The following is a 25,780-nucleotide window of genomic DNA, read 5'->3' on the forward strand; positions in this document are numbered from 1 at the left end:
TGGCGTGCTGCGATTCATGGGGTTGCAAAGAGTCGGACATGACTGAGCAACTGAACTGAACTGAAGTGAACATGGGTGTTAAAATCAAATGAAAAGGGACTTCCCTGGTGGTCCAGTGGCTAAGACTCCATGCTCCCAATGCAGGGGGCTCAAGTTTGATCCTTGGTCAGGGAACTAGATTCCACATGCAGCAACTAAAGATTCTGAGTGCCACAATCCCTGGTGGCTTAGTTGGTAAAGAATCTGCCTGTAATGCAGGAGACCTGGGTATGATCCCTGGGTAAAGAAGATTCCCTGGAGAAGGAAATGGCAAGCACTCCATTATTCTTGCCTGGGAAATGCCATGCACAGAGAAGCCTGGTGGACTACAGTCCATGGGGCCACGAGAACTGGACACAATTTAGCGACTAAGCCACCACTGTCAAATAGAAAAATATAAAATGAAAAGTAAGAGAAGTCAGAATGGTAGTTATTTCTGGGAGGAAGGAGTGGGTTGTTAATGGAAAAGGTACACGCTTTTGGAATGCTTCTTGGAATGCTGTCAAAATTCTAGGTGTTCAAGTCCAATGAGCCTCTTCCCTAATCATGGAATTAAAGTCTCCCTCTTCATCTGATTGGTCCAACCTAATTCATGTGCCCAGCACTGACCAATAGCTATGGTTAGAGGAATTGATGGGCTTATTCTGGAGTTCGGAAGTTATCCCTGTGAAGAGAGATGAGATTTCTTAAATTTAGATCAATCAGTTCCATCCCTAAAGTTGGGATGGGATCAGCTTTCCTTTAAGGCACGACATGAACCATGTGGGATAGAAATGATAACTGAATAAAATTTTGATTCTTTTAAGAAGGAAAAGAAACAAATACTGTGAAGGAACCCAATTGTGTACTGTACCCATAATTGGTGCTGCTGTGGTTAGACTTTCATAGTTGCCATTCCTGATGTTACCAGCACTGGACTCCGGACCCCTCTATTAGCACCACCACGTGAGAAATTTCTAACTCTCCCTGGTAGGACAAGGGGTCTTTTTGTCACTCCCTCAGAATTCAAGGACCCAGGCAAGAGCACAGAGTTGCATCTAGGTCACTGGCCTTCCCTATGTGCCAGGCAGTGGAGGAGAAGATCATCTTCTACCTTGATTCTCTTAGTAAGAGGTGGCCTGCTTCCTATCAATTCTGAAAGTCCTCTAAAATAGGACAGGGACAACCTCTTATGCTAGTTAGCCAGTGGGGGAGCAGAAAGATATATCCCTTGATCCATAAACCATGTTCAGATCCATTCTCCCCTTTGCCCCTGCCAACACCCTTGTATAGCAGATGGGGCTGTTACTATTTCCATTGACAGCAGAGGAAACTGAGTCTCAATAAATATATCTGCCTTGCCCAAATTCACATAGCTATTGAGTGGCAGAACTGGGACTGAACCATTTCTTTGAGGCAGGAATTTCTCTCCCTACAGCCTCAGGCTGCCTCCTATCAGTGAGTTTCTGGTCATTAATAATGGAGCAGGTTTGACTGGGAAAGCAAATGGCTTCTCAGGAAATGGTGCAGAGATGGGAGGCTGGGGCAAATCCTACCCAGGACATTGCTGGGAATCTCAATCCTCGAGTTCAGTTGCACTGAGGTTAGGGGTGGCTATTTTGGTCTGCGGTTAGCTAATCTTCAAATCTCAACTCATCCATGGCCACCAGCCACACCCCTACCCATCACTCCAGCAAATTCCAGAAAAACATCGACTTCTGCTTTATTGATTATGCCAAAGCCTTTGACTGTATAGATCACAACAAACTGTGGGAAATTCTTCATGATGTGGGAATACCCTCTGACCTGCCTCTTGAGAAATCTGTGTGCAGGTCAAGAAGCAACAGTTAGAACCAAAACATGGAACAATGGACTGGTTCCAAATTGGAAAAGGAGTACATCAAGGCTGTATATTGTCACCCTGCTTATTTAACTTATATGCAGAGTGCATCATGTGAAATGCCAGGCTGGATGAAGCACAAGCTAGAATCAAGATTTCTGGGAGAAGTATCAATAACCTCAGATATGCAGATTACATCACCCTTATTGCAGCAATTGAAGAGGAACTAAAGAGCCTCTTGATGAAAGTGAAAGAGGAGAGTGAAAAGGTTGACTTAAAACTCAACATTCAAAAAACCAAGATCATGGCATCTGGTCCCATCACTTCATGGCAAATAGATGGGGAAACAATGTAAACAGTGACCGACTTTTTCTTGGGCTCCAAAATCACTGCAGATGGTGACAGCAGCCATGAAATTAAAAGACGTTTTCTCCTTGGAAGAAAAGCTATGAGAAACCTAGACAGCATATTAAAAAGCAGAGACATTACTTAGCTGACAAAGGCCTGTCTAGTCAAAGCTATGGTTTTTCCAGTAGTCATGTATGGATGTGACAGCTGAACCATAAAGAAAGCTAAGCGCTGAAGAACTGATGCTTTTGAACTGTGGTGTTGGAGAAGACTCTTGAGAGTCCCCTGGACTGCAAGGAGATCCAACCAGTCCATCCTAAAGGAAATCAGTCCTGAATATTCACTGGGAGGACTGATGTTGAAGCTAAAACTCCAATACTTTGGCCACCTGATGTTAAAAACTGACTCACTGGAAACGACCCTGTTGCTGGGAAAGATCAAAGGTGGGAGAAGGGGATGACAGAAGATGAGATGGTTGGATGGCATCACTGGCTCAATGGACATGAGTCTGAGCAAGCTCTGGGAGTTGGTGATGGACAGGGAAGCCTGGCATGCTGCAGTCCATGAGGTTGCAAAGAGTGGGACGTGACTGAACTGAACCCATCACTCAGCAGCCATGCCAAGACTGGAAAGGATGATACTTTAGAGACTTGAATGAGGGCTCCTGTGGAGCATAAGAATCAAAGACTCTTTCTTTAACTTGACTCCCTATGCTATGCTATGCTGAGTCACTTCAGTCATGTCCGACTCTGTGTGACCCCATAGATGGTAGCCTACCAGGCTCCCCCGTCCCTGGGATTCTCCAGGCAAGAACACTGGAGTGGGTTGCCATTTCCTTCTCCAATGCATAAAAGTGAAAAGTGAAAGTGAAGTCGCTCAGTCATGTCCAACTCTTAGCGACCCCATGGACTGCAGCCTACCAGGCTCCTCCGTCCATGGGATTTTCCAGGCAAGAGTACTGGAGTGGGGTGCCATTGCCTTCTCCAACTTGACTCCCTACCCAATGCATAAATCCTTTTGTACCAGAAACCCATGACTGGGTACCTCTGGGGCAGGGAACCCACCTCCTTTGCCAGCTGCTCAATCTAATGTCAGGCTAGACTGACTTAGAACCTTCGACTCCAATTGAGTCCGAAGTTCCCTCTATGTACTGCCCACTCCCTCGTATGGTTCCTACTTTCTGCAACAGCATAGGATGAGTGTCTCCATGACACCCCTTCAGGGACAATAAGTGGGGGGAAATGAAGAAACAAGATGGGAAAGGAGACATACAGGGGTAAAGACAAGGCAGAGGAAAAAAGGGGATAATTTCTTCCCCATGCTAAACATCCCAAGTCCTGCAACCTTGACCACTGTTAACTGAAAACTGCTCTTCCTACCAGAATCAACCTTACATGGGCAAGAAGAGCCCCTGATGTGGGCTTGCCTATGACAAATGCACACAGACTAAAGATATTTAACAAATAAAGATATGGTTTTTCCAGTAGCCATGTACAGATGTGAGAGCTGGACCACAAAGAAGGCTGAGAGCTGAAGAAATGATGCTTTCGAAATGTGGTGCTGGAGAAAACTCCTGAGAATCCCTTGGACTGCAAGGAGATCAAGTCAGTCAACCCTAAAGGAAATTAGTCCTGAATATTCATTGGAAGAACTGATGCTGAAGCTCCAATACTTGGGCCACCTGATGCGAAGTGCTGACTCATCAGAAAAGACTCTGATGCTGGGAAAGATTGAGCACAAAAGAAGTGGGCAACAGAGGATGAAATGGTTACATGGCATTATCAACCCAGTGGACATGAGTGAGCAAACTCTGGGAGACAGTGAAGGACAGGGAGCCTGGCGTGTTGCAGTCTATGGGGTCACAAAGAGTCAGGGGTAACACACTATATTAAATATGTAAGGTCTTACCTCCATGGGTTTGATTACAGAAACTAATAAAGTATTCTCTAAATTAAAAAAATCTGCTTTCTATTGATTTTTTCATTTTGTCAATTATATTTTGAACTTACATGTCAATTGTATTGTTATGAAGATGTATTTGAATGAGTGGAGGCTGGATATTTCATATGACAGTTTGTTAACTCATAGTTAAGTTAGCTCTTCATGTGTTAGGTATGAGCAATTTTGACTTATAACTTTAGATTCTTTGGATTATTGACTGATAGCTTTTAACTATTTTGATGCATGGCACCATTAACTAGCACTTTTACCCTGGCCCCACCAATGTTAAGAGACCGACCTGCCCACCAGGAGAGGGTCAGCCACATGCTTGTCAGAACAGGAGGTAGTGACAGACTTTGGAATCCAGTTTCCCAGGTTCACATCCCACTGCCACTTAAGCGAGTCAGATCCTTTAACTTCTCCTCATTTTAGTTTCCTCAGTTACACCACAGGAATAAAAATAGCACCTACCAAGTAAGATTGTTGTGAGGATTCAGTGGGGTTCAGACCCTGCCAGCTTATCACAGTTCTGGTCACAGATGCAAAACATTTAGTGATGGGTGATGACGTTAACATACATGGTCCAGATGTAAAAAGGATAAAGATGCAAGCTCGAGACATGTACATTATTCCAAGTTTAGTATATAAAGGGGAGATATTTATACAAAAAAACATATTGATCGTCTCTTGTATAAGCCGTATATAAGTCCAGAGAATGTTTAAGAAGCTAATGACAACAGTTACAGAGGGGACTGAGCGGGGAAGAGGGACGAGTGGGCGATTTTTCACTGTTTACTTGTTTGTGCGGGGTTTTCTTAATTTTATTTTTGGCCGCACCTCACAGCATCTTATTTCCCCAACCTGAGATCGAACCTGCACCCCTCGCACTGGAAGCACAGCTCAACCCCTGGACCATCAGGGAAGTCTCTTGTGTGTTTTAGCTTTATATTTGAACTCTGTGAATGTAACTCTTATTTCTCTTCATTTAATATTTAAAATGTGTTGCTCAGAACTGGACGCAACGTTGTGACAGATCAGGGCAGAGCCTTCAATGCCCTCCCTTGCCCTGGAAGCACCCCAGAGACCGCGCTGGCTTGGTTTTGCCTCTGAATCACACATTTCATTCCACTTGGGTTTGTAGTCAACAGACTTAGGTACTTGGTCTGGCCCCTGACTGCAGCCCCCTGACAGGAAGCCCAGCATGGGCCTCACAGTCCTGCCTGGCCTTGACACACCTCCCACACCCACTGGTCCACCTGTCCGAACCTCATGCTACCACCTGCAGGCCCGCGAGTCCAGCTCCGCTGCCCTCCCTTCCCCTTCTCTACCTGAGTCCCCAGCTCAGGCCAGGTGCTGAGCCTCGGCCCACTTGGCACCTCTGAGTTTCGGCCCTGGGCAACCACTCTGTCCTTGGAACCTTCCCCAGGCCCACCCTGGCCCCTTTGGACCACTTGGGGACACATATTGGAGGAAAAAAAAAATTTTTTTTCAGTACAGTTCCTTTTAGAAACCTGCATTTTAAAATTAGGGAAAAATAGCTGTTTGAGACACATCTTTTTTTTTTTTTTTTTTTAACTGCTGTATTTAAAATGAATCACCAACAAGGACCTACTGTATAGCACAGGGAACTCTGCTCAATGTTATGCAGAGGGGAGTTTGTATGGCTGAGTCTCCATGCCATTCATCTGAAACTATTACACTGTTAATCAGCTATGCCCCAAAACAAAATAAAAGTTTAAAAAAACAGACACACTTTCAATTCTTTTCACAGCTTATGACAGAAATAACCAGCAGAGGAAACCCTTGCACGCACGTTGGAAGCTAGGATGCATCATCCGCACACCAGAAATGATGAAGACTTCACGCTAAATATGCAGCATGTAGGAAGAAGCCAGGGGAGGACCTTTGGAACTGGTTCCTGAGCTACCTTGCCTGGGAGAGGTCTGGTTTCAGAAAATCCACAGTTCTCCAAAAGGGGTAAGAATCAAAAGATTGAATTCTTGGGAAAAAGGTTGTAAAACCATAGGACTGAGCCAAGAAGTGGGTCCCTGCTCCCTGCCCCCTCACCTTCTCGCCCCGGCCCCCAGCATCAGGAGACAGCACAATGCAAACCTCTGAAAACCATCTTCAAGCATCATTACGTGGCAGCGGTCCTACCACCGCCCATAAATATTTTTCTATTGACTTTTGTTTTAGTCTTTAACAGTGTCCTATGAACAATTTCAATAAACAGTGCAAGGCAAAGGAAGAGAAGCTCCAGAGAGCAGAATAAATCTTCAACATGTTAACAAACTCCTAGCCAGCTCTGCCGTGGACTGAGAAGGAACCCAGGGACACTGAGAGAGGCTTGGGCACAGACCAGGCACGGATGTGGCCTCCTAGGCTCCGCCAGCATCTCCTGCGGCGTGGCCAAGTGGAGACGGAAGGAAGGTTCCAGAACGAGGAGAAAGAGGCCAGCTGGAAATGGGGATGGGTTGAGAGAGGAGGTCCAGCCAATCACCGAGTTGTGAGGCACCCCAGAGCCCCTCCCCGATCCTCCCCACTGTGCTGCGGACTTCAGAGCTCAGGCTGTGGAACCCAACTGCCTAGGTTCGAATCCTGGTCCCACCACTTACTAGCTGTGCCCCCTCCGGCCTCAGTTTCTTCACCTATAACTCAAGGATCAAAGTAGTACCTGCCACCCGAGACTGGTGTCAGCATTAAGTGAGACAGTTCACACAAAGTCCCTCGGCACAGGAGGCGATGTGCTTGATAAATCACACCTGATGTGATGTAACAGGCAGGGAAGTGGGGAGCTCTGAAAAGTCCCAGGATGTCCCACAAGCCAGTCTCTTGGATTCAAAACGTCTTTCATTTGCTTTTTCCCCAGTTCCCCCAGGGATGAGCAAGTTCTGGGAAATGGTGCCGCCAAATATTAATTTGTTTACAGCTCTCACTGTGGGCCATGGCCCATGAATACCTGGACTGGGACGGTTAACCCTGCTCCCAGGAGGCAGGCGCGTTCAGGAAACCAGCCCGTGGATGGGTTGGCGGCTTGTGAATGGGAGCGGGGGAAGGCACTGGAGGAGCAGGGTCCAGATGGAAGGAGCACAGCGCTGGGGCAGAACCTGGCTCCCAAGCACCCCTTGTGTGGACATGGGCACGTCATTTAACCTCTCGGGGGGCCTTGACCTTTCTTTTTTATACAATGGACATGATGGTACTGTTGCCAGGATTTCTGTCCAAAGCAAGTTCGATAGCAAAGGTGAAGAGCCTGGTATGAGCAGGTCCCCCACCCCTGCCTTGAGGAACTGAGGGAATGGTGTCCCCCACTGAATTCTGAAGATCCAGGGGGGTCTCCAGCTCACAGGACTCTCCAGCAAGTCCCTTTTCTGTTAGGATCCAATTGGATCATGTGCTTTAAAGCAGCAGTCCCCAAATCTGTTTGGCTCAGAGACCAGTTTCATGGAAGACAACTTTTCCAGGGACTGAGGTTGCGGGGAATGGTTTGGGGATGATTCGAGCATGTGACATTTATCGTGTGTTTCATTTCTATTATTATTACATTAGTCCTACCTCAGATCATCAGTCGTTAGATCCCAGAGATGTGGGACGCCTGCTTCAAAGTGTTTTTGTGCATGCTAAGTTGCTTCCGTCACATCTCTTTGCGACCCCATGGACTGTAGCCCAGAAATTAAGGCTCCTCTGTCCATGGGGATTCTCCAGGCAAGAATACTGGAGTGGGTTGCTGTGCCCTCCTCCAGGGAATCTTCCCGACTCAGGGATCAAACCTGTGTCTCCTGCATTGGCAGGCGGGTTCTTTACCACTAGCACCACCTGGGAGGTCCAAAGTGCTTCAAGAATGACAATAATTTGCTTATTTTCTAATACATGCTTTTATGTACGAGGCCTCACTGACACCTCTGAGGCTCAGAGAGGTAAAGTGATTGTCCCAGGGTCACACAGCAAGAAAATGGCAAAGCAGATCAGATGCTTGCTTTGCAGCTCTGAGTCCCCAGCGTTTTCTCTCTGTGTCCAGCCTGAGGGGCAGGCCCACCCCACACCATCCCCAGGCCCTGCAGGGCATGGACAGTGCAGCCTGGGCCAGCTTCCCAGCTCCTTCCCCACTGGTAAGACGACCCAGGGGCTATCTGCTGCCATCCCTCCAGTGTCCGCTGTGGGGCTGGGTTCAAGCCCCAATCCATCCAACTCTGCAAGTGTCAAATGGGTTAATATCTAGAAGCAATGAGCACAGCACTTTGCCCCTGCTCGTCTCCAGGGGCAGTGAGCAGGCTATGGTCAGACTCGGAGCTCTTACAGGCAAGGACTGTGTTTTCTCTGCGTAAACTCTGTTGACTGCAGACTGAGAAAAGCACAGGACTCCACGGAAGAGCAGGCCCTGGGATTGTGGCCGAGAAAGAAGACGACTGCGTGGAAGAGACGGGGCAGAAGCGGCCAGCGAAGTCGGAGGAGAACCAAGGGAGTATTGTGGGCCAGAAACTCAGGGAGAAGAGTTTTTCAGGAAGGAGTAGGCCACAGTGCCAAATGCTGCAGGGAGGCCTACAGGGTTGGAATGAAGCAGTCTTTGGATTTTGCAATCGGGAAGCAAAGGAGGCCATGGCAAGGGCAGTGTCCATGGGGGACCAGATGGCAGAGGTCTGAGTGGCTGAGGGAGGAGAGACAGGGACCAAGGAGCTCGCTCCAGCTCGGCAGGAACAGCCCACATTCACCCACTGTCGAGCTTATTATTGTTCATTATTTCAGTAACTTTTCTCAACAATCCTATAAGATGTGCTGTTATCCCTATCTTATACATTACAAGATCAGAGAGGTTAAATGGTTTCCCCAAAGTCACACAGCAATGAAGATGGCGATCCAGGAGCCAAGTATAGTTCTCTTCAATCTCATAAGCAGGGTTAGAATTGACATGCGGGAGAGGCTAAGGATACAGGAGAGGAGGCAGAAGCAGTTGGGGACTCAGGATCCAGGCCATGGAGCCAAGGATCTCCCTTTCTGGTTTCTGCCCCTATGAAGCACTTAGTCTGAACCAAGACTTATTTTGAGGGCTCATAGTTTTACAGACTGATGGAACTTCTCTGCACCCCAGTTCTACAGTAAGCTCTTTTGGCAGTTGGACCAATGAAGAAGCTTCTGGAGTAGAGTGGAGCCCAGAATCCATTAACGATTAAAATGAACACACACACACCCCCCTCTTTACATGAGTGTAGCCGACTGAAGCGACTTAGCAGCAGCAGCACTCAAACTTGCATTAGCTCAAATGGTCCTGCAGCAGCCCCAGGTAGACACACAGGGAATCATCGCCACTTGGCAGAGATGCAAACTGAAGCTCGGGGATTTTCATCAGGCGCCGAGGCACCAGAGTGCGAAACTGCTCTGCTGAGAGCAGGTTTTAATCTCATCCTGGCTGATTAACTCTGCCAAGAGCGCAAGGAGAATGAGATCAGAGGGAAAACTCCAGGATGAGTCATTTGCTCTATATTCATGTATTGACCACCTACTATGAGCAGACCCTGTTCCAGGAGGAGATTTAGAGACAAAAGGACAACTATCCCTGCCTCCAAGCTGAGGGGACAGATAAGGACACGAACGGCGATTTCTTCTTTGGCAAGTGCTGGGGAAGCCTGGGGCCCTTGGAGCAAGGGCACAGGAGGAGAGGCGGCTATTGAGTGGGGAGGAAGACTGTGACCTCTCTGGGGTGGGGGTAGCTGTCCTTCACCCCTGAATGTGTACCTTCCTCACCCTGGTGCTTTCGTAAGACAGGCCATCCAGACACACCCACAGCACTTCTGGGCTGTCCCCATTTCTCCCTGGCAACCTCAGTGACAAACCCTGGCCAGACACTGCTGATGGGCTGAGCTTCGGGGAAGAACCTGGACCCAGCACGAGTCGGGTTCAAGACAGTCCCGTCCCTGCCACCAACTCTATGTGGCCTAGGGCCACTCAACTCACAGCCTAAACCTGGATTTTTCTCATCTCTCCAACACCATTGGGCCAACTCCAGGGAGCTGCTGGGAGAATGAAAGGGATCGTGTTCACAAAAGTGCTTTTTAAGCCGAAAATCTCTTTACAGAGAGTGAGGGGCTTTTCTAAGGCTTCTCCTGAATTCCTCCAACTGAGGTTCAAGATGGGCAGAGCCTCTCTTCCAAAAGCAGCGGACGAGTTAAGTCTTAAGCTCTCCAGCCCAGGGGGAGCAGAGGCAGAGTGAAGGGCAAGTCCGGAGGCCTCTTTTGGAAATGACAGGATCCATTTAGCAATCAATTAGCGAGGTCCCCAGGCTCCGGGCCTGCACGCTCGGCAGAAAGAATGCACTGCACCGTGCTGATTAGAAACAGATGCACTGGCAAACAGACCTGGCCGAGCAGGGCCGGAATTCCTGGGCACCCAGCTCCTGGCTGGGAGACGGGGTTCGTTATTACATTCTGGGCACCGACGTGGGGAGAGAGGCCAAGGAAACCAAGCTCAGAGAGCAGCCTGCCCAGAGAATGTGTACCTTTTGAGGGGATTCGGAGGCAGGAGAGGGAAGAATGTTGACTCTGTCAGAAATAATCTGGGATAAAATTAGTTCGGCCAAATACAGAACATGACATTTGACCCACAGAGGCTGATGCCAAACACGATATGGCTGAAGTGAGTGACCTGGGTGCTGAGCAAGTTGCAGGGGGGGCCCAAAAAATAACCTGCTGCCATCCAGCTCACTGACTGAGTGCTCACTGTATAGAGTGCCCTGCAACAAGCCCTCTATACCCTCTCTCATTCATCTGTCACAGTGACTCTGACTTTATGTCCATTTTGCAGATGAGAAAACTGAGATACAAAGAGGTTCGGTAACTTAATTCAAGATCACACAGATAATTAGTAGATCCAAGACTTGAACTCACTTGGGAGGTCCCCTCTCCTAACCATGATGGTAATTATTTCTCTCCTTCCAACTTTTTCCTTCTCCTTTGACAGATGAAAGGGGACTTTGAGGGCCTCTTCTCCAGTTTCTCAGCACTGCAGGCAAGCTCACCGCAGTGTCCCTGACCATGGGCAGCAGCCTCCATCAACCGTCCCAGTGAGGCTGGGCTCACCACCTCCCAAGGCTGTTGGTGCTAAGCTTGGACAGTTCCCAAAGCCAGCCACTCTTACTTCTATTAAGCCTAAAGCCGGGTGGGTCCCTGCAAGCCTGGGGTTTCCCCCAGCCATACTGCTTCTGCCCTCTTCATCCCCTCCAACAGTGTCTAATTCCTTTTCCCTGGGACCATCTCAGGTCATGATCGTGACCTCGTCCTTATTTTTCTAAGCAACACAGCCTCTGTTTGACAGCTGCTCCCTGAGGTCAGCTGTGCAACTCCCCCACTATCACCAACACCCTTCCTGGACACCCGCCAGCACCGATGTCCCTGGTGGGTCCAGATGTGAACATGGGGTCAACCAGCTCTCCCATCTCCCTCCAGCACAACATGGAACACTCTTTAAAATATTATTTTAATACAGTTTACCATTATAAGAGTGATACAGTTTCACAGTAGGAAATACACACGTGCCATGAGCAGAACAAACTAGCCTCCCCAGAGAGGGAGAAATCACCCGTTATTCTACCTCCAGTCTTTTATGCTTCATTCGTATCTGGCTTTGTTTATTCTATAAATCTGTGACCTGTGTGTTTTCACTTACCATTATAGCACAATCACTTGGCTGTGTTTTTAGAAAGTCTCTGAAAATGCTGTTCGTAATGGTCACATCAAAGTCAATGACATGGACAGACCTACTTTGGGACAGCGCTATGAATCCCCGTCTCCAATTCTTCCTGACTACAGAACCTCGGTTTTGTTCGAGGTCTCCACAAGATGTCACCTACATACTAGGGGATAGGGCCCTTGATTCTAAACTCGTGGCACTAATGTCAAGCCCCTTGGCCCTATGTTTTCATGATCAAGGAACTTTGTTATCAGGCCTGAGCCAAGGGCAGAGATGGAAACTGAAGCTCGGGGATTTTTGTCAGGCATCCCTAATACACAGACCAGTATTCTAGCACCTAAACCCTTTTTAGTACCTTACTTGATTTTGTAACCTCAAGATGGCATAGCTGGAGAGGCCTTTAAAAATTATCCTCTCAATTTTTCAGATCATAAAACTGAGTGCAGAGAGGGCAAGTGAGTTGCCCCAGGTCACACAGGGGTGATGCTGGTCCAAGAACTAAGGGCTTTGGACTTTCAGCTTGGGGGTCTCTCCACAGCCACCCTCATGCTACCCAGGGTAACTGTCGCTCTCAGCCAGCTAGGGAGGGCTCATGTTAGGGCAAAGTTTGATTTTCTTCGACACCAAGAAGAATAAATCAAGAGAATCATTTTTAGCTAAGACAACTGGCCTCTTACCAAGAGTTCAAATTTCACCAAACAAAACAAAATAAAACTAAACCCAGTGGAGGGAGGAGAGGTTGGGGAGAGGAGAATGGAAATCAACAATAGCACATGGGCCAGAGATGAAGCAATGGAAGCACAGGGGCCAGAGGGGGCTGGCCACCCTCTCCAGCTTCCCCGCTTTCTCTCTCTCAGTCTCAGCCACTATTATCCAGAAGTCCTCCAAGATCATCAGACTTGAGCCTCTTAGACAAACATACTGATGTCTTGAACCCTGGAGAAGGGAATGGGAGGACCATATTCTCCAATAAAATAAGATTCAAAGGGCAGGACCAAAGGATTTCTGTCTTCTGGTAACTACAGGGATGGATAATTTATGGAAAACACAGATATGTGAATGAATGAATGAATGATATCAGCTAGAAATCACCTCAACCAGCACTGAACCGCCAGAGACTTAAGTCATTTCATGTCTCTGGTCTCAGAGTCCTCATTTGTAAAACATATCCTCCCAATTCGTTCCACAAACGTTTCCCGAGTGCCTTCTGTGTGCCAGGCTCTGTGCTGGGCACTGAGGGAAGGGCAAAGGCTTAAGGATCCCGGTTACCAGGGGACACAAATAAAGAACAAAAGAATACTTTTTTACTATCTTTTCCCCAGGCATAATGATAGGCCAAAGGGCCACAACAATTAACAAAAACAAGTAGTAAGCCTTATAATTTTGGAAATATGGTTTGCTAAATAACCTGAAGATCCTTCCACTAATAAACACTTAGAAACTGTGGATAAAGTATAACAGGCGTCCTTTGAAAAACAGAGCCAAGTTCTCAAGGAAGAAAATCCTCAGGAGCAAGAAATTGAAAGGGGATTAAATATCAAAGGAATAAAGCTTTGAGTTGGCTGGATGGCATCACTGACTTGATGGACGTGAGTCTGAGTGAACTCCGGGAGTTGATGATGGACAGGGAGGCCTGGCGTGCTGCGATTCACGGGGTCGCAAAGAATTGGACACGACTGAGCGACTGAACTGAACTGAATGCTGTAGCTGTGTGGGAGGAACCCTACCCCAGTAGTCTAGAAACTCCCAGACTGGTAAGGTAACATGGTAACATTAGTCTCAGGACAGTGATACCCCCTGGATTCCTGACAGTAACAAACACGAAACCACTCAGGAGAGCACACCCTCTTCCAAGGCTGCACATGATTCTCACAGATAGAATGCTGCAGGAGATGAGCTCATAATCCTAAATTACAAGATGACTGAGCAAGATTCAGACAAAATAAGCAATAGCATTTGATCCCCACTCTACCCATGTCATCACCAAGACTTTAACCACTAGAACAAAAACACACGGTCTACAAACTACGTATAGCTTGAATAATTAACAATGTAAAGGAAGGAATTTTAGAAAGGAAAGAGAAAGGTATTTGTGGAATGAATTGGGAGGATAAGTTTTACAGAGGAGGACTCAGACCAGAGACATAAAATCATTTAAGTCTCTGGTAGTTTAGTGCTGGTTAAGGTGATTTCTAACTGATATCATTTGTTTACTTATCTGTGTCTTCCATAAATTATCTATCGCTGTAGTTAGAAGAAGACAGAAAAAGAAGTCCTCTGGTCCTGTCCTTTGGATCTTACAGACATATTTGGATCAAGCAAACATACTTGGAAAGCATCTAACTTGAACTGCTAGAGAAATATAGAAAGTCACTGAAATTAAAAACCCAATGGATGAGTTAAATAGCAAATTAAATGCAGCTGAAGAGATGACTGGTGCACTAGAAGGTACTTCTGTTAATAATTTACCTTATTGTTTCTTACGCAACAGAACATTTTTGAACAGAATTATGTTGTTATAGGTTGCAGTGTCATTTTAAGACTCTTCGTACAAAGGATAAACAAAGAGAAATTGATTGCTTTAAACACAGATGTAATGAACTCTTTAACATTAACTGTCAAGCACATTCCTATCATACTTTTGAACAGACTAGCCTCTGGTACCAGGCATTTCAAACCTTATTTCTCCATCAGTATTCACACACTTCTAATCAGTTCAGTTCAGTTGCTCAGTCGTGTCCAACTCTTTGCGACCCCATGAACTGCAGCACGCCAGGCCTCCCTGTCCATCACCAACTCCCAGAGTTCACACTTCTAATACTGAACATCGTAAGACCGGTCATAGTACGATGCCTGTCCCCTGCACCTTAGGCCGCAATTCCAGGTGAACCGACACAGTGAACAGTAGTATTTATTATCCCTGGAAGCCATTCCCAAGCCAGGATGGCTAGTGATCCCTGACTTATATATGGAAATGACTGCAAACCACGTAAGTATATACAATTGAGGCAAAATGGTCTGCTCCACCATCCTCACTTCTTGTAAGTCAGAGAATTACTTTTCCCAATATGGCCCCAGGTTAGAGTTTGCCAATGAGAGAAATTTGAACAAGATTGGAAGGTGGAAGAGATATAAGGTGAAATACCTGAAATATTAGCCATTTTTTCCCAGAAGTTTGTGGAGGTCGGAGATGGCGTCAAAATGTCTCAACAAGCTACCACTCTGAGGCTATGTCAAAGTAGTTGTTCACAGCCTTTCCACACACTCATATTTCACAGTCGTGATGGCAAGGTGTGGTAGTTTCTCAGACTGTCCTACAATCAGGGGCTTCTCCCAGTCTATCCTGCCTCCCCTTTCCCACACTGGGCCAGTGGTATAGATACTGGGCTATGTTTATTCATAGAAGCTGACAGTTTGGCTGGATGGGCAGGGACTTTGAAATAACAAGATTGGATGCTGCTGCTGAGTCGCTTCAGTCGTGTCCAACTAGTTGGCAACAAAGATATAGGGGTGTGAGAAGATCTCTCCAAATGAATGTATTTGCATGGGGTGGCTCAGCAGAAGAGGGCTCCAACATCAGCGAGGAGGAAAGCCCATTCTACAGGCATCATTTGGCCTTTTGCCCCAGCCCTCATGGAAAAATAGCCATGGGTGGGAGTGATGGAGGTGAGACACGGGCTCAGCAATAATCCCCACTCACCATGGCTGCTCTGCCTACAGCCCCTGTGAGAGTCCAACTTGCTGACCACAAAGATAAACACTGAGCCCTGAATACAACACCACTTTCCACAGGGACCAGCCAAGCCATTTGACAGAGCAATGATGGCATTGAACCAAGTCCATCATAGACAGCTTCATGGAAACTAACAAGCTGATTCCAAAATCTGTAAGGATCACTACAGGACCATGAAACCTAAGTTACTCTTGAGGAAGAACAAGAAGGAAGGATGTGTCCTACCAGATATCAAGATAAAGCTAATCAAAACAGTGTGGTATCAGTGCAGGAATAGAAAAATAGTCTGATGAAACAGAAGAGCGCGCCCAGAAACACACACACATATATGGAAACTGGATTTATAGCAGAACAGATGTTAAAGATTTACAAGGAAAAGGATGGACTATAACAAATGATACTGACACAACTGGTTATCCATACAGAAAAAGATTAATTCCTTCTTCACGTCCTACATAAAAATCAATTCAGGAGAGATTAAACAGAAATAGGAATGATAAAACTATAACAAAAATTAGAACACAATATAGAATAATAATTTTAGGCCCTCAGGATAGAGGAGTTCTTAAATAAGGTATAAAAAAAGCACTTACCTTTAAAAACAACAACAAAATAGGTGAATTAAGAATTTCTGGGGATTTCCCTGGTGGTCCAGTGGCTAAGACTGTGCACTCCCAATGCAGGGAACCCAGGTTTGATCCCTGGTCTGGGAACGAGATCCTGCATGTTGAGACTAAAGACCCCACATGCAGCAAAGAAGATGGAAGATCCTGAGTATCATAACTAAGACCTGGAGCACCAAATAAATATTAAAAAAAAAAAACTTCTGGTTTTCCAGAGATTTCATATTGAATGAGAAAAAACAAGCCACCAACTTGGAGATGAAAATTGCAACACATATGACAAAGGATTAATTTCCAAAACGTGTAAAGAATGCTTGTAAATCAATAATAAGGAAAATAATCCCAAAGGATACAGATGAAAGGCAAAAACAGGAATTCCACTGAAAAGACAAATGTCAAATAAATATGAGAACATGCTCAACAAAACTGAGTAAAGGAACTGCAGATTACAATCACAATGCCTAAATTAAAAATTTAAACACACACAGAGTGGGGCAGGATGCCCTTGAGCAGAGGCACAAAAGGAGGATATAAGATATTAGGTAATGTTCTGTCAACCTGAATGCTGAGTGCATCATTCTTTGGAATAGGTTTTATATGCATGTTTATGTATGATACACAATAAAAGCAAACACACAGAGGGCTAAAGCAAGTGTCACAGAACTGAGGCTGCCAAAAAATGGTCCATTATATGTAATACTGTAATAGAGAGGAACAAATCTGACTTCATATTGGATCTGTTTCTTTGACTTTAGCCTTTGTAGTCTACTGCCTTTGCTGCAAGTTCAGAATGTTGCCTATAGCCTGAAAGATACAGGACAGCCTGTTCTCAAGGCTCTGACCTTTAAAGATATAACACTTTTTCATTCAAACAGAGATAAAACACTGCAGAACAGATAATACAGTTTGTCTTGTTGAAGGTTTACAGGAACATTGTACCCAGACATACATGGACAGCTGCAAGAACAAAGGATTCCGGCATCAAGAAGTTTGAAGCAATCAACCCTCATCTTTTAGTTTTGAAGAAGGCTGGATTCTAACTCAAAGAAGATGGTTCTCTGGGACACTAATTCACCATCTTCTCAGTATGGTGGCTTTCCACATAGAGTCTCTATTCCTTGCCCCAACAACTCATCTCTCAATTTACTGACCTGTTATGTAGTGAGCAATATGAGGTTGGACTTAGTAACAACATCTAGCATGTTACAATAGCAGCCATGATAGCTTTAAAGGGTACTGGCAGATCAGACAATTGGAGAAGAAAAGGACATATTAAGTTGATGATACATTAACTTTTTTCTTATGATACAATTTAAAATAAAAGGTTTTTAATGCAGGGCTTCTAAAAAGAGAAAATGGTTAAGCACTCACTAGAATTGATGGATTTTCAGACATAGGACGCACACGGTGAGTCCTTAGAGGGTAAGTGAAAGTGAAATTATACTTATGTACATTATAGTTAGGATGATCACATAATTTATCACTCTACATATGGTATTTTTTAGAATGAGAGAGATGCTGTTAACAGTTCAGTTGCTCAGTCGTGTCCAACTCTTTGCGACCCCATGAATCACAGCACGCCAGGCCTCCCTGTCCATCATCAACTCCCAGAGTTCACTCAGACTCACGTCCATTGAGTCAGTGATGCCATCCAGCCATCTCATCCTCTGTCGTCCCCTTCTCCTCCTGCCCCCAGTCCCTCCCAGCATCAGAGTCTTTTCCAGTGAGTCAACTCTTCACATGAGGTGGCCAGAGTACTGGAGTTTCAGCTTCAGCATCATTCCCTCCAAAGAAATCCCAGGGCTGATCTCCTTCAGAATGGACTGGCTGGATCTCCTTGCAGTCCAAGGGACTCTCAAGAGTCTTCTCCAACACCACAGTTCAAAAGCATCAATTCTTCGGCGCTCAGCCTTCTTCACAGTCCAACTCTCACATCCATACATGACCACAGGAAAAACCATAGCCTTGACTAGACGGACCTTTGTTGGAAAAGTAATGTCTCTGCTTTTGAATATGCTATCTAGGTTGGTCATAACTTTCCTTCCAAGGACTAAGTGTCTTTTAATTGCATGGCTGCAGTCACCATCTGCAGTGATTCTGGAGCCCCCAAAAATAAAGTCTGACACTGTTTCCACTGTTTCCCCATCTATTTCCCATGAAGTGATGGGACCGGATACCACGATCTTCGTTTTCTGAATGTTGAGCTTTAAGCCAACTTTTTCACTCTCCACTTTCACTTTCATCAAGAGGCTTTTGAGTTCCTTTTCACTTTCTGCCATAAGGGCGGTATCATCTGCATATCTGAGGTTATTGATATTTCTCCTGGCAATCTTGATTCCAGCTGTGCTTCTTCCAGTCCAGCGTTTCTCATGATGTACTCTGCATATAAGTTAAATAAGCAGGGTGACAATATACAGCCTTGACGTACTCCTTTTCCTATTTGGAACCAGTCTGTTGTTCCATGTCCAGTTCTAACTCTTGCTTCCTGACCTGCATACAGATTTCTCAAGAGGCAGGTCAGGTGGTCTGGTATTCCCATCTCTTTCAGAATTTCCAACAGTTTATTGTGATCCACACAGTCAAAGGCTTTGGCATAGTCAATAAAGCAGAAGTAGATGTTTTTCTGGAACTCTCTTGCTTTTTCCATGATCCAGCGGATGTTGGCAATTTGATCTCTGGTTCCTCTGCTTTTCTAAAACCAGCTTGAACATCAGGAAGTTCACAGTTCACATATTGCTGAAGCCTGGCTTGGAGAATTTTGAGCATTACTTTATCAGCATGTGAGATGAGTGCAATTGTGCGGTAGTTTGAGCGTTCTTTGGCATTGTGTTTCTTTGGGATTGGAATGAAAACTGACCTTTTCCAGTCCTGTGACCACTGCTGAGTTTTCCAAATTTGCTGGCATATTGAGTGCAGCACTTTCACAGCATCATCTTTCAGGATTTGAAATAGCTCAACTGGAATGCCATCACCTCCACTAGCTTTGTTCGTAGTGATGCTTTCTAAGGCCCACTTGACTTCACATTCCAGGATGTCTGGCTCTAGGTCAGTGATCACACCATCGTGATTATCTGGGTCGTGAAGATCTTTTTTGTACAGTTCTTCTGTGTATTCTTGCCACCTCTTCTTAATATCTTCTGCTTCTGTTAGGTCCATACCATTTCTGTCCTTTATCGAGCCCATCTTTGCATGAAATGTTCCCTTGGTATCTCTATTGTTAACAGTTATGCAAGGGTAACAGGTGCTGTCTGGATTGTCCAGGGCAAACCAGATCCTGGTGAAGCCACAATCACAGAGAAAATACATATTGCTTAAAAAGGAAACAGTGTAGAATGCAATAGACTTTTCAACATAAACCAGGAGACAATGAAAAAATACCTTCAAATTACTCAGAGAAAATAAAGTTCAACCAAGAATTCTATATCCAGCTAGATGTAAGAAAACAAACAAACTATGTTTGCTCAAACTAAGAAGAGAGTTTACCATATTCATGCTGAGAAAAAGACCTAAAGGATGTATTCAGGGAGAAGAAAATTAAATATAGAAAAGAAAGGAGAAGCAATAAACAATGATGAGCAATTAAATTGATTAAATTGATAAATTTAGATGAATCTAAATAAACCATGACAGCTAAAGTTGGGATTTAACACACTTAACACACTTAACAACAAATGAATCAAAGAAGAAATTAACATAGAAAAAGAAAATATTTAGAACTGAATAATAAAATTCTACACATCAAAGTTTGGGATGCAGCTACAAACAGCACTTAGAAGTCATAGCCATAAAAACATGCAGTAGGAGACTGTGGAAAAATTAATGGATTAAGTAACAAATTCAAGATGTTATACATACAACAGAGTAAATCCAAAAAAAAATAGGAAATCATAAAGAAAGAGCCAGGTATTAACAAAAGGCAAAACAAAGGAATAACAGAAGAGGTAATCAAGTTTGGGTCTTTGAAAATATCAGTAAAATAGACAAACATCTGAACTGATGGATCAAAATATGAAAAGGCACAAATAAATAACATTAGGAGTGAAAGAGGGATGAAAAGAATTTAAAAACAAGATAATACCATGAATGAGATTATGCCAATACATTAGAAAATTTAAATGAAATGGAAATTTCCCCAGAAAAAAATAAAAACTTACCAAAGCTATTGAATAAGAAATAGAAAATCTGAACATACAACTAATCATTAAATAAACTGAATCCATGTTTTAAAAACCTACACATAGACACAAACACACAAAGCCTGGCCCAAGTGATTTTATAAGTTAGTTCTATCAAACATTTGAAGAACAGGTAATTCAACCTCATGCCAACTATTCCAAAGACTAGGAAAAGAAAGAAACTTCCCCCAACTATTTTGTAAGGTAAATATACCCTTAATACCAAAAGCAACAGCAAGGAAAACATAAGGAAGGAAAATTACAGCACAATCTCACTTTTCAACATAAATGCAAAAATCTTAACGTTTGCCATTCAATATAATACACAATACAATTGTATATTGTACAATACTATGTACAATAATAACCATCATCAACATAAACCAATGAGGTTGGTTCTAGAATAAAAGGATGATTTAATATTAAAAAATCTATTTATAGAATTCATAGATCAAAGAGGGAAATTATATGACTATTCAATAAACAGAAAAATTCTTTTAAATATTCAACATCCATTTATGATATAAATATTTTTTAAGGTCTTAGCAAACTAAGATTTGAAGGAGACTTTATAACTTAAAGTGTATCTATGAAAACTTTGGAATGAACATCAAGCTTTATGGGCAAATATTAAAAGCATTCCTTCAGAGGCAGGAGCAAGACCAAGAGATCCATTATCTCCTCTTCTAGCCACCATTATTCTGGAGATTCTAGACAGTGCTCAAATACAAGAGAGAAAATTAAAGCTGTAAAGATTTGAGAGGAAAAAATGAAACATTCACTACAGATTATAGGATTGTCCATATAGAAAATGTAAGAAGCAGTTACTGCCAAACCATAGGTGCAAATAAAAGGGTTCAGAAAAGTGCTTGCTAAACCACCAGTGTGCAAAAAATCAACTATGCTCCTCTAATCAGCAACAGATGATTTAAAACGTCATTTTTACAATTCTATTTACAAAAACAAAAAAACTGGAAGATACCAAAAATTAATCCAACAAAAAATGCACAAATATCTTTAAGAGAAAAAGCACATAACTTTATTAAAAGACCTTAGGAAAATAAAAAAGAGACATAAACTGTGTTCACAAATGAGAAGACTTGGAGTCATAAAATTGGCAATCTTCTCTCCAAATCAATAAATACAATGCAGATACAAACAAAATTAAACAAATTTCAACTGTGTTGAATGTGTGCGCCTGCACACATACACACATGCCTGCCACCTAACAAACTTATCCTAAAGTTTATAAGAAAGAGTAAAGACCCTAAGTAGGCAAGCTGATTTTCAAGAATGAAGAAGAATGACTTACCCTACCAGATAGCCAGACATTTTATGAATTATAGTAATTAGCACAATGTGGTATTGGCATAGGGACAGAAAAATAAACCAATGGCACAGAATAGAACCCAGATACAAATCTAAATCCATGTGGAAATCTCATTTATGACAGAGCACTGCAATTGGGGGCGGGGGCGATGCTCTAGTCAATAACAGTTTTGGGAATATTGGTTACCCAAATGGAGAACGGGGGCAAAATAGATTCTTATCTCACACAGTAGACAAAAATCAATTTCAGGTGAATTCAAGACCCAAAAGTGAAACACGAAGTTTAAAACCTTCCAAAGCAAATATAGCAGAAAATCTTTATGACCTCAGAAAAAGAGTTCTTAAAAGCAAGCAAAAAAAATAAAGGAAAAGATTGTTAAATCTGATGACAGACAATGCCCTTAACAGAGTCAAAAGATGAAACACAGCGTTTCTCATAAAGTTAAACATACACCTTCTCTACAGCCCAACAATTTCACTCTGAGTTACTTACCCTAGAGAAATGAAAACATATGCCCACAGAAAGACAGGTACAAGAATGTTTATAGCCATTTTATCCATGGTAGCCAAAAACTGAAACAACCACACTGTCCATCAACGGGAGAAAGGATAAACATATTGCAGTGTATTTATACAATAGCAATCTACTCAGCAATAAAAAAAGAAATCTACCCAACATGGATGAATCTTATAACATTATCCTGAGCAAGAAGCCAGACACACTCACTGTATGATTAAATTTATATAAAATTCTAAATCGAACACGATTAATACAATATGGTAAAAGATGTTAAAACAGTGGTTGCCTGGAAAGGAGAACAAAGACCTTACTGGGGTGATGGAAGTGTTCCATGACATGACAGAGGAGTAGGTTACATGGTTCCATACATCTGTCAAAACCCACCAAACTGCAGCCATTAAGATTGGTGTGTTTCCTGTTGGTGGGAATGCAAACCTAGTACAGCCACTATGGAGAACAGTGTGGAGATTCCTTAAAAAACTGGAAATAGAACTGCCTTATGATCCAGCAATCCCACTGCTGAGCATACACACTGAGGAAACCAGAAGGGAAAGAGACACATGTACCCCAATGTTCATCGCAGCACTGTTTATAATAGCCAGGACATGGAAGCAACCTAGATGTCCATCAGCAGATGAATGGATAAGAAAGCTGTGGTACATATACACAATGGAGTATTACTCAGCCATTAAAAAGAATACATTTGAATCAGTTCTAATGAGGTGGATGAAACTGGAGCCTATTATACAGAGTGAAGTAAGCCAGAAAGAAAAACACCAATACAGTATACTAACGCATATATATGGAATTTAGAAAGAGGGTAATAATAACCCTGTGTACGAGACAGCAAAAGAGACACTGATGTATAGAACAGTCTTATGGACTCTGTGAGAGAGGGAGAGGGTGGGAAGATTTGGGAGAACGGCATTGAAACATGTAAAATATCATGTATGAAACGAGTTGCCAGTCCAGGTTCGATGCACAATACTGGATGCTTGGGGCTGGTGCACTGGGACGACCCAGAGGGATGGAATGGGGAGGGAGGAGGGAGGAGGGTTCAGGATGGGGAACACATGTATACCTGTGGCGGATTCATTTTGATATTTGGCAAAACTAATACAATTATGTAAAGTTTAAAAATAAAATAAAATTAAAAAAAAAAAAAGATTGGTGTGTTTCACTGTATTTAAGAAAAACAAACAAACCTCCCATTCCCCCTAAAAGACAAACTACAGCCTGGGAGAAGATCTTTTACCTGCCAAGAGATTCATGTTAAAAATCTATAAAGAACCACCACAGATCAATAAAATCATCAAATAAAATAGGCAAAGGATAGCAACCAGCAATTCACAGAAGAAAAAAAAAACATTTGAAAATATGCTCAACCTCACCAGCAGTCATATCCTTTATCCCATATCCAAGACAGCACTTCATATCCTTTGCACGCACAAAGATTTCGAAGTCTGGGGATATTGAGCACTGGTGAGACCACAGAAAAACTGGATTTGGATACCCTGCTCCGAGCATGGGAACGCAGATTGGCGGTATCTGGGAACGGTGAGGATGCTCATACCTCACAGTTCCATGCCAGGTGTGCCCCAGTGATCTTCAGCTGGAGGGCATCTGCATCTCTCCCGCATGGACGGCAGGGATCCTCACCGCAGCATTGTTTATAACCGGAGAAAAAAGAGAGAGAGAAATGAAAGGTGAGGAAAGGGAAAGGCTAACAATATCTACTGCATCTATCAGCAAGAGAACAGATTAAGTGCAGGAAATCCCCTACATACCAACCTCCACGTTTCGAACTTTCAAAGACGTAAACACGTTTGTGTGTACAATCACATCAGGCATGAGTGAAATTGCAGCTTGCCCTCCATCTCCTATCCTTCAGCTCTACCATCTCCCACTTCCTCTCCCTCCTCTAGTCAGTAACTCTTCTTGCCTGTTCACTTGATGCCAGCCCTGTATGCCAGCTGTTGCCCTGTACTACTATACTCTTCAAGGTATTATCCTGTAAGATTAAAAATGTTTTATTTTTGTATTTATTTTTTATGTATTATTTGTGTGAAAAGTGTTATAAACCTATTATGGTACAGAACTATGTAGCTGATTATGTTAGTTGGGTACCTAGGCTAACTTTGTTGGACTTATGAACAAATTGAACTTAATGAACGTGCTCTCAGAACGGAACTCGTTTGTATGTAGGGGACTTACTGTATGGTGAGTTCATACCACGGACTAAAACTCATCAGTGAAAATAAATGAACTCCAGGGTAAACAGAGTGTCAGAATAAAATGTGAAACAACAAGCCACAGAAGAACATAAACTGTGTATTTCATATACATAAAGTTTAAAAAAAAAAAAACAGCAAAACTAAACCACCAATTGTTGAGGGATGCAAATATTTTTGGCCTAAGTATAGAGAAAAGCCAGAACATCAAACACACAACTCAGGATCATGGTTACCTCTGAGAAGGGAGCAAAGCGGGTGGGATGAGGAGGGTTTCAGATGGACTTTAAAAGTGACAGTTGGGCTTCCCTGGTGGCTCAGTGTTAAAGAATCTGCCTACCAATGCAGGAGACACAGGTTCAATCCCTGGTCCAGGAAGAACCCACATGCCAAGGAGCAACGAAGCCCATGTGCCAGAACTACTGAGCCTGTGCCTGGAGTCCATGAGGCACAACTACCGAGTCCATGGGCAACAACTACTGAAGCCCAGGCACGCTGGAGCCCGTACTCCACAAGAGAAGCCACCGCAACGAGAAGCCCACTCCCTGCAACGAAGAGCGGCCCCCACTTGCCACAACTAGAGAAAAGCCCGTGCAGCAACAAAGACCCAGCACCACCAAAAGTAAATAAATAATTAGCAAAATTATTTTTAAAAGTGATGGTTATATTCTTTTTCCCCAAATTGGGTGGCGAGTACACAGACATTCACTGTCAATGGGGGTGGAACTCTGGACGGAGTGACAATCATTAACGTGGTGAAGGGAGGATTCCATGAGATAGAAGCCAAAAAGAAGTGGCTGGGAGGGCTGGGGATGTGGGGAGCTTATGGGTAGGGACGCGGACCGGAAACCAAAGGACTCCATGAATGGTCTTTACCATATACTGCTTATGACAGAGGCAACAGGGTGTCTGCCGACAAACGGGAGAGAGGGGCCACCTTGTCTCCCCAGCCTGACTGCAAACGCCTGTCCATACCAGTGTCCTTCAAGTTCAGCCACCATAGGAGACAGCAGACAGCTGCCGGAGGGGATGCTGAGAGGCTGTCCTGGAGTGGCCAGAGAAGAGGCAGTTGTTGCTCAGTCGCTCAGTTAAGTCTGACTCTTTGCGACCCCATGGGCTGCAGCACGCCAGGCTTCCCTGTCCTTCACTATCTCCTGGAGCTTGCTCAAACTCATGTCCACTGAGCCGGTGATGCCATCCAACCATCTCATCCTCTGTCGTCCCCTTCCAGGTGGTGCTAGTGGTAAAGAACCCGCCTGCCAATCCAAGAGATGTAGAGAGACGTGGGTTCAACCCCTGAGTCGGGAAGAGCCCCTGGAGGAGGGCATGGCAATCCACTCCA

At 44.0% G+C, this 25,780-nt stretch overlaps 1 protein-coding gene across 14 annotated transcripts in view; it reads right to left on the reverse strand.

The window, feature by feature from the left end:
- Nucleotides 1-25,780, reverse strand: part of LOC129649598 (uncharacterized) — a 139,963-nt gene that overhangs the window by 67,873 nt on the left and 46,310 nt on the right. For 12 of the 14 annotated variants that reach the window (XR_008713173.1, XR_008713180.1, XR_008713185.1 and 9 more), the window contains one exon: nt 23,781-23,861. Coding sequence is in view for 1 of the 14 variants with exons in the window: in XM_055577195.1 (XP_055433170.1) it covers nt 23,781-23,861 (81 nt within the window). In the remaining 13 variants the exon portion in view is untranslated. Of the gene's footprint in view, nt 1-23,780; nt 23,862-25,314; nt 25,484-25,503; nt 25,695-25,780 lie in introns of those variants that run through there. The other 2 variants (XR_008713170.1, XR_008713176.1) reach the window with 2 other exon arrangements.

The sequence above is a fragment of the Bubalus kerabau genome, chromosome 4, assembly GCF_029407905.1.
Source record: "Bubalus kerabau isolate K-KA32 ecotype Philippines breed swamp buffalo chromosome 4, PCC_UOA_SB_1v2, whole genome shotgun sequence".
Taxonomy (NCBI): domain Eukaryota; kingdom Metazoa; phylum Chordata; class Mammalia; order Artiodactyla; family Bovidae; genus Bubalus; species Bubalus kerabau.